Raw genomic sequence first — 9,224 nt, forward strand, 5'->3', positions numbered from 1 at the left:
TGCGCCGCGGGGGCGTGCCGGAAGGGCCCGCGCCGGGCGGAAAGCGGGAGGCGGCGCGGCGGTTCTAGCAGCTTCCACGGGTGCTCGGAGCGGAGGCGGCAATCCCGGTCCCGATGGCCAAGTGGGGGGAGGGAGACCCGCGCTGGATCGTGGAGCAGCGGGCGGACGCCACCAACGTCAACAACTGGCACTGGTGAGCGGGGCGGCTGCTCCCAGATCCGCCCGGGAGGCCCCGGGGCGGAGGGGGGCTGCACGGCCGGAGTCGCGCGCAGAGGGGACGCCTCCCGTCCCCTCCTTGCGGACTGGTGCTGAGGCGGGGGTGTCCGGGCTGATCCTCTGGGGCGGCCCCCGGCTCCGTGCGTGTGCAGGGGGCTGAGCCGATGTTGCCGGGGGAATGTGTGGAGGTGGCCTGGAGAAGAAATGTCTTGTGTGCTTGTGTTGAAGCGGGGCAGGGAAACAAGAATCGGGGAATACTGGATAGTCCCAATATATGCTGGCAGCGTGGCCTGTCTCAGATTCACACCCCGCTCGGTTTTCCTGCAGGACGGAGAGGGATGCCTCCAACTGGTCCACGGAGCGGCTGAAAGCTCTCCTCCTGCCTGTCAGGGTGGAGGGTGAGGAAGGGGTGTGTGAGGTGACAGAAGTGAGCAAACTGGATGGAGAGGCCTCCATTAACAACCGCAAAGGGAAACTTATCTTCTTCTATGAGTGGGCTATCAAGCTGGCATGGACTGGTGAGTGAGGTGCACTCCTCCTGTTTCAAGGTCAGATTCATGTATAATATGAAGGGTAAGGATACTTATCTAACTTGGGAAATAAAAATAAAGGGAAGTATTGTATTTTGATACAATACAAGTTTGCTTTTACAAGAACCAGAGTAAGAAAGGTTGATCTGAACAATATAATTATAATTGCAGGCACCTCAAAGACAGGAGTGAAGTACAAAGGTTATGTGGAGATTCCTAACCTCTCGGATGAAAATGACATCGATGAAGTTGAGGTAAGCACAGCTAGATGTATGGAGTATGCTAACAGGAATACTCACAGCATTAATATTTCCTTCCCAGTTACCTTTCTTAGAACATTTGTGTAGGATTTTTTACTCCTAGAAACTGTTTCAGTTAATAGAATCAAAGAATGGTTTGGGTTGGATGAGATCTTTAAAGGTCATACATTATCAACCTCTCAGCCATGAGCAGGGACATCTGTCGCTAGACCAGGTTACTCAGAGCTTCATCCAACCTGGTCTTGAACACCTCCAGGGATGGAGCATCCACAGATTCTCTGGGCAACCTGTTCCAGTGCCTCACCACCTTCAGAGTAAAGAATGATCTAATCTAAATCTATCCTCTTTCAACTTAAAACCATTCTCTTTCATTCTGTCACTACTCTCCCTGACAGAGAGGCGCTCCCCCACCATGTATCTTTATCAAATTAATTCCTGTCTTCTGGATACGAGGGCTCTATAGCACAAGAAGGTATTTAGGCACACACGTACAATACTGTAGGCTGAGAGATGAAGTGAAAGATGAGTAAAACTTCAGGGCTGTTTATGAAAGTTTAGCCAAAGTCTGTGATGTTGAATTGACTAATAAAAGAAGCGTGCACATTTGTCCTTGTTAATCCATGCTTGTCTTTGTTGTTCAGATCCTTGTCAGCCTTGCTAAAGATGAGCCTGACACTAACTTGAAGACCCTGATGAAGCAAGAGGGCGCAGAGAAAATTAGAGATGCAATGAAAACTTACATCAGCACTCTCAAAACGGGTATGTAACTGGGAGAGAGAAGTGTTATGGGAACCCATATGGACTAATTCTAAAGAAGGGATGGGGCTAAAGAGAGGAGTTGCTCACTCCATCACAACAGAAAGGTGTCAGAGCAATAACAGTAACTTTTCTGTATTTTTGGAAATCGTTAGGATTTGGTAAGAAACATTTCTGGTTCTAGGCAGTATAGCACAGCCCAGAAAGATTGACTTTGTGATAACCCAGTAATAAACAGTATTTTTGGATTTATATTTTAAAACTGAGAATGCCCTTCATGTGCTGAAGCTCAGCTGTAGAGAAAATGAAAGCCAGTAAAATGTGTTTGTTACCCAGTGACACAGTCACTGCCTGTGGGCACAATCTGCCCTTCAGTTTGCTTCTCCCTTTGAAAGTGATATCTTCTCCAGTTTGTGGTTTGTTTTTTTTCCTCTTGCCACACTAGTAAAGACATCTAGTGTTACTTGGAGTTTAGAATAACTGATGTCTGGAAATTGCCCTGCAGGTTTTGTTGCTGTCTTTTGATGAGCTGTTTCAGCATCTGCATCAAATACATATTTTTTTCAAGTTAAATATGAGTCCAGCAGTTGGAATTAAATCAATGTGCTTTGGTTGAGTTTGGCTTTCCTCTCAAATACAGGCTGGGAATGCTACAGTTGCTTTTTATATCTATTTACCTATATTACACTACATCTTCTAGATATGGTGGGTACAAACCACCACTGATTGCCGTTTTTCCAGGATCAAATTTCTGTAATTTTGGGTTTTTTTCAGGCACTATAGTGTTCAGGCTGGGAGATGCAGTCACCCACTCAAAAATAAGAATGCTAATCAGGAAAAACTGTATGATCTTGTGGGCTACAATAAATGAGAACAGGTGGGAACCAAGTATTGCAGGATACAGGTTTATGCACATATGATAAAATTCTGCTTTATAATGGAATTTTGCCAGTCTGAACAGATGAAGAGGAAGAAAAAATCAAAATGTTGTATAATTGGTAAAAGCAGAAGTGACTGAGCTGGAGAAAAAGCAAATGTAATTCTGAAAGAGGCTGAAGGTTCTGACTGAATTACAAAAGTGTTAGTGCTGCTGGACAAGGCACTGGTGAGGTCTTGCCTGGGTTTCCATGTGTAGTTTTGGCATGTGGCGTTGTTAAAGATAAATCAAGGAGGGAGTTAGAAGTTACTATTGTTTACTCCAGTGATACAAGAAACGAAGAGCCAGTATGAAAAGAAATGGAAAAGCTTGGTTTGGTGTGTCTAGGCCAGCAAGGCAAAAGTTCTTGAGACATGATTGCAATTTTTATTAGAGAGTGAGAGAGGAAAAAAGTCTAAAGCTAACCAACATTAATGCGAGAGCAGTGTGTGGAAGATGTTATGTCCAGGCTACAAAGAGGAGGTAAATTCCAGGTTCTGACAGGGCCTTCGGTGGACAGTAGTGAGGGAAAGAATTAGTTGCTTGTAAAAAGAGGTCTGTTTACTTTTTCTAAAAGCTGTTTCAAGTCATGGATGCTAGCAAGAGCAAGGGGGAAACCAGGAAGCCCTTTTTGATGGTGTATTTCAAAGTACAGTCAGAAGGTTTACTTGATCTTTTATTGGTTTCATGGGCACATTCCTGTCTTTCCAGAATTCACCCAGGGCATGATTTTGCCCACAGTGAATGGTGAACATATGGAAACAGCACCTCAGGTGGCTCCTAAAGCAGAAGACCGCAAGGTAAACAAAACTGTGCAAACATGCTTTGGGATCAGTGAAGAAAGGTACACTGTATTAGATTCTGGGGCTTGCAGGAGCAACCTATGTTGTGTATAGGATATATACATCCAGGAACTGACAATCTGTGGCATTGGTGTGACTTGTTTCCATTGGCAGCACATGATGTTTCATCCAAACAAAATGATAAATCTGCTTTTTACATCTAAGTACTTTTGTATCTAACTGCATCTTTAGCAAGAGGTTTTGTTTTTCCCCTTGGATATGTGAACCATTTGTTGATTTTTGGTTTGGTTGTTGGTTTTTTTTGTGAAAAAAAGTGTGTATGTGTTTGTTTTCCTTGTTTTGTTAGACGGCTGCCAGGAGCAGTACTGCCCCATCACAGTCCAAATCCATTGGAGTCAAGATCCCTACCTGTAAGATCAGCTTGAAGGACACCTTCTTAACATCTCCTGAGGAGCTCTACCGGGTATTCATTACTCAGGAGGTAATGCCTGGCTTGTTCTGAGAGCTGTCCTTTGTGTATAGGAGGCTCTTCCTAATAAGCTTTTTAAGATGTTCTGTAGGCCACTCAAAATCCATGAGAATGGACTAAGAAAGCTGTTCTGCAGAGTAGTTGCTTAAAGCTTGTGTGTGCATCTTTTCACACAGCTGACAAGAGGGGATTAATGCCAACCAGAAGCAAGTTCCAGACTGCTGTCAGCATCTATCTGTAGGTGTATCCCTTACTGCATGTGGCCAGATCACTTGGGATTTACAGTTGTGTGCTTCTGGTTTGTTTTTGTTTTTTCCTTTTAAGGTTAGGTGGTATCAAAGAGTACTTTGGGAACAGCTTCCACTTTTCTGCACACTATTACATAGTTTAGGAGGAGAGAGCAGCATTGTATCATATTTAAACATGGTCCTAGTCTTTGTTCCTCCTATTTTGATAAGAAAAATGAAAAAGCAAAGAATATTTTTCCTTAGAATTAGGTTTCATTAAGAAATCAACAAAGTAAATCAATGTGTTACTCAGAACACCAAGCATTAGAAAGCTGGGAGTTCTTTTACTTGGGCAGGCGAAATGTTGCTGCAGTGGCTAAAACCTTGCTTTTCTGGCCAGGGCAGGGGTTTTGTCTTTTGCTGAAGACCTTCCACTATTGACTTACCTCCTCTTCCAGAACTTTTGTAGCTGGGCGGGAGGCAATAAGTTTGCAGGAAGATAATGTCAAGTAATACAGGTCTGCTCCTGAATTCTTTTCAGATGGTTCAAGCTTTCACCCACGCACAAGCCACCTTGGAGGCTGATAAAGGAGGCAAGTTTCAGTTGCTGGATGGCAGTGTCACAGGAGAGTTTGTTGACCTAGTAAGTACTAACTAGTTCAGGTGTATGTTGCTCAGAGGCAGCACTTTTATCAGGCTGTAACTTCCTATCAGTTCTGTAACAATGCTTCTGTTAGCTAACTGTGGGGTTCTACCTGGTGCCCAATAGTTATCTATAATTTCTGTGGCGATTGAAGCATTCCTAGCAGTATGGATTAACACACGGGATTTCAGTCTGGGGAGAAAATGTGGCTTCCGTAGATCTCCCCTGGTTTTGTGTGATTTTACTTATCAGGGATGGGAGGAGTGTTAAAGATAGTAACTGACTCTTTTTCTCTTTAGCCAATTGCCACAAAAGCCTTCTGGACAGGGACTCCGTCTCAGTGTTCAGGGCTGTACTGTTGCATACCTTTCTAGAAGGGGATTGAAAAGAAAAGGACACTTAAAATCTCTCCCTCTTGTGTGTGTGTTTCTCAAGGGATCTCTAAGGATTCATTCATATCAACACAATTCTAGATGTTTTCCATTATATTGTAGGATTTACAAGAAATTACCACTCAGTCTTTGTCTCCCTTTTCAAGGTTCCTGAGAAGCAACTTGTTATGAAATGGAGATTTAAATCTTGGCCAGCTGGTAAGTAGTCCAGAAATGTACTATGGTATTACTGTCCTTGCCTGTCTTTGAAGGATTCCAGTCCCGTTTGCTACACTGTATTGTGGCTCATGATCGGGGAGCACACTGTGTTCTGGGAGCTGCTCCAGTGTTACCCCAGCTTCTTATCCCACGTTATCATGTCTGCATCTTCAGCCACTGTGTGATTGAAGTGACCAGGTAGGAAGGATGAAGGTAGTAGCTGCTTGTGCAGCTGTAGCTGCAACTGCTTCAAACCCCAGGAAGAGGGAGCCCTCTCCTACCTGTGCTACAGCTGCCATAAGTAGATCCTCTGCGAAGGACCTCGAAGAGTCTTTTAAGTGGTGCCCTGTGAAAGGAGGGGCAGAGCAGCCCCTGAGGGCTCTATGTACTGTACTACACATTGCTGACAGATTTGCTTTGGTTCCTCTAGGGCACTTTGCAACCATTACCTTGAACTTCAATGACAAAGGTGGCGAGACAGAGGTGTGCTTGGAAGGCAAGGGCATTCCTGCCAGTGAGGAAGAAAGAACAAAGCAAGGCTGGCAGCGCTACTACTTTGAGGGCATTAAACAGACATTTGGTTATGGGGCCCGCTTGTTTTAATACCGGTTACTGGGAGGCTCTGCCTGAAGATTCTGCCACATGGACTGATAAATTTCTCGCCTGTTCCTTTCTAATCTTGGCCCTGCTGCTGAGTAAAGTAGGATGACAGGTGATGAGGAAGGCCATGGAGCAGCACCACTTTCAGTCCCTCACTGCTTTGTGCATGTCTTGTGCTGCAGGGGATTCTCTTACATGTACATACTTCTATTGCTAAATAAACCTAACTTAAAAAAACACTGTGGAATTTGTGTCCTCAAATCGGCTTGAGTTCAAAGGGTTGGGTGATAGGCTGAGGGAGGGATCTGTCTGGAAAAACACTGATCAATGAGGAGTGCTGATGCCAATGTGATTTACTCCTCACTTCTGGGGCAGTAGAGAGCATGAGCTTGATGCAGTTTTTAGTCTGAGCAGCTGCTCATTTTCTCTGCTTTTGATCTGCCGCTAGTAAATGTTTCATACATTTTTGAAGGGGTCTGTGATCCTGTTCAAGCTGTTCCTTTCCTTTGCACATCCCCTTCTTCAACACATTCATTTCTTACACTTCCACTAGTCTGCTCTACAAGAATGACGATCGTGCAAACCAGTGCTAGGGAAACTCCCACCTACAGAATGGTTCTAGAAGGTTGTGGGGCCCAGGGCCAGCTACCTCCAAGAGCTTCAGGCCAAAGCAAACTGGGTTTTTTCAGAAATAAATCCCACCTCAATTTAGAGTCTACAGCGTGCAGTACTTTCCACTCATCATACTTCAGCTATTGCTTTAACTGGTGAGGAAGAAAAAAATTGCTTTTTCTCACCTGCTAATACAGTTTAGTTCCTGGAGCTGTCTTCAAAAGCAATAAACTTGTTTATAGGAGGGGTCAAAATCTGACTTATCAGAAGTGTCCATCTGTTTAACCTCAAGGGTGAGAGAAGTGCTTGGTTTTCTTTCCAAGGCATGAGCTTCTCTTGCATACTCTGTTTTCTGCTAGTGTTTCCTGCAGAGCTCCCCTAGTAAGCTAGAAGAGAGTAATGTTACTGGGTGAAATTTACTGGTTTGGGGATTTTTGTTGGGTTTTTTTTCATTTTTTAAATCTGAATGGTATGTAGTAACTGTTCCCTGCAATAGAAGAGGCAGGAAAAAATAGCTTGAGTGCCTGTTTAAAAAAAAACAAAACTGAATGGAGTTGTTTGAGTCTCCTTTTAAAGAGCATTTTCCCCTGTTATCACTATTCCAAAGTGCTGAAGTATGAAAAAATCATGATAAAGTGTGTACAGACAGACATCAAGAATGCAGCATGAAACTCAATTCTGTAGTGTGTGCTCATCCTTGAGCTGACCTGCGAGAGCTAAGGAAGTTGTACAAAGAGGCAGCTGTAGATACGGTAGAGCTTCCCTGTGTCATGCAGGGTTGTCTTCCCTAAAGCACTCTCTGGCTGGGAAAATGGATGCAGGTGTTTTGCCAGGATTTTTGTGCACAGATGAACTACTATATGTACCTGTAGGCTGCAGGGGGCTGGGTAACATGATGGAGGCACACTGATGTCACTATATAGCATGCATGCTTTTCTGTTTGGGAAATCTTGGACAGAAACATGGGAAACCTTAAACAACAGGGCTAGCAAGTGAATTTACAGTCAAAAATTTAGTAAAAGAAAAGCGAAATTATTTAAAAACTGAAGTCTAATTCTAAGTCAATGAGGCAAACGTGACAGCTGAATTGCAGTGTCCTTGCCGTGCTTCGGCAGCTATGCTGTGGTAGCAGTGCTCGCCTGCTGCAGGCTCTGCTGGCACAGCTGGGCCAGGGCAGCAGAAGGCAGGCCGTGCTAATCACCTGCTGCTGGAAGGTTAGGAAGTGGGACAGGAAGGCAACTGAAGTGGAATTTTAATTGCCTTCCTTTCATCACAAGCAGGGTTTACTTCAGGCATCCTGCTGCTACTCTAATAGGACACGCTTTGGCCTCAGCCAGCAACCCACATGCATGGGGCTCATGGACTCATGGCTTTGCTCAGAGGCCATCTGAGGGCTCTTCCAGCAAAACTGACTACCCCGAGTTATGCTGGTGCTTCCCCAGCTGGCTCCCTGCCCCGCAGGCTGGAAATCACCATCCCCACAGCAGCAGAACAGGCTGTGTAATGTAGCCGTGCCTTGGCTGCTGTTCACACGTGAACCTCTTGGACTAACCCGGTGGTGAAGGAAAGCTTGTGCTAAAAGGCCAGGCTGTGCACTCAGGCAGAGCATGCCAGGCTGTGCCAGCTCTAATGGGGCACAGCAATGGTAATTAAGGCCTCAATCATTTACTTGGGGATGGAGATCTGAGCCTTAAGTCATGCTAGAGAAGGTCGCTGCACTACATCTGTCTGCTGCCAGCAGACACACACTCCTTCAGCTACAGCTGACCTCTGGTGCAGCTACACGATGCTAATGAGAAACTCCAGACCTTTGCTTTACTTGGAAGTGTGGGGAGACAGGCACAGTTTGCAGTCCTTCAGCTATTTGGGGAAGGGAGGGATGTATAAGATTAGGGAGAAAAGCAAGGCTCAGCATACTCTGGCCCAAAGGCTCTTTAAGAACCTGACATAGGATAAGAGGGAAAGTCTTGTGAATTAAAGAAAACAAAGGTTAAAAAAACAGAAAACAGAAGTGAATTTTTCACAGTGATGAAAGTCAGAGGTGGATCCTCAATATGCTATTATAGGCACATGGAGATGAGTAAGGAGCAACCATCAAACAATAAACCAAAGGGGTCTTTGAACTTCTTTAAGACTATAGGCAATGCTCTGTATAATCGTTTTATTAGTAAATAAGGGAAGGCCTAATAAAGCTGTAATGAATCCATTACATTTCGGTATAGAAGATAATATAATTGGTAACTTAACATAAAAAAAACCCCAAAAAACATTACCACTGGTGCTGTAAAAGACAAGTTTAGGGTCGAAAATTATCTTGACCAAGTGGAAAAGTGAGGTCAGGAGGACTAGAGCCGAAAACCTGTAATGTGCTGGGGTTTGGTTTTTTTCCAATCTTCTGCTCCAGAGGTGTGCCACCAGCACAGAAGACTAATGTGGCCACACAGCAGGGTGTGTCCCTTCACAGACCAGAACAGGGGTGTCTGAAAGGTTTGCTTCTCCTCTAGAACTACAGTTTTTATTCAAGATCTACAGACCCCAACCACATCTTGCTCCTTCCTAGGCTAGTACCAGGCATTGCAGTTCAGGCCTGCTGCACAGGCTT

At 44.7% G+C, this 9,224-nt stretch overlaps 1 protein-coding gene across 1 annotated transcript; it reads left to right on the forward strand.

Annotated features, from left to right (window-relative positions):
• Positions 1–29: 29 nt before the first annotated feature.
• AHSA1 (activator of HSP90 ATPase activity 1) lies at positions 30–6,247 on the forward strand. Its single transcript, XM_069017975.1, has 9 exons — positions 30–193; positions 544–734; positions 918–1,000; positions 1,648–1,765; positions 3,390–3,478; positions 3,828–3,962; positions 4,719–4,820; positions 5,359–5,410; positions 5,841–6,247. The coding sequence occupies exons 1-9, from the start codon at positions 114–116 to the stop codon at positions 6,011–6,013; spliced, it is 1,023 nt and encodes a 340-aa protein (XP_068874076.1). The 5' UTR covers positions 30–113; the 3' UTR covers positions 6,014–6,247.
• Positions 6,248–9,224: the final 2,977 nt, after the last annotated feature.

The sequence above is a fragment of the Aphelocoma coerulescens genome, chromosome 5, assembly GCF_041296385.1.
Source record: "Aphelocoma coerulescens isolate FSJ_1873_10779 chromosome 5, UR_Acoe_1.0, whole genome shotgun sequence".
In the NCBI taxonomy this organism is placed as follows: domain Eukaryota; kingdom Metazoa; phylum Chordata; class Aves; order Passeriformes; family Corvidae; genus Aphelocoma; species Aphelocoma coerulescens.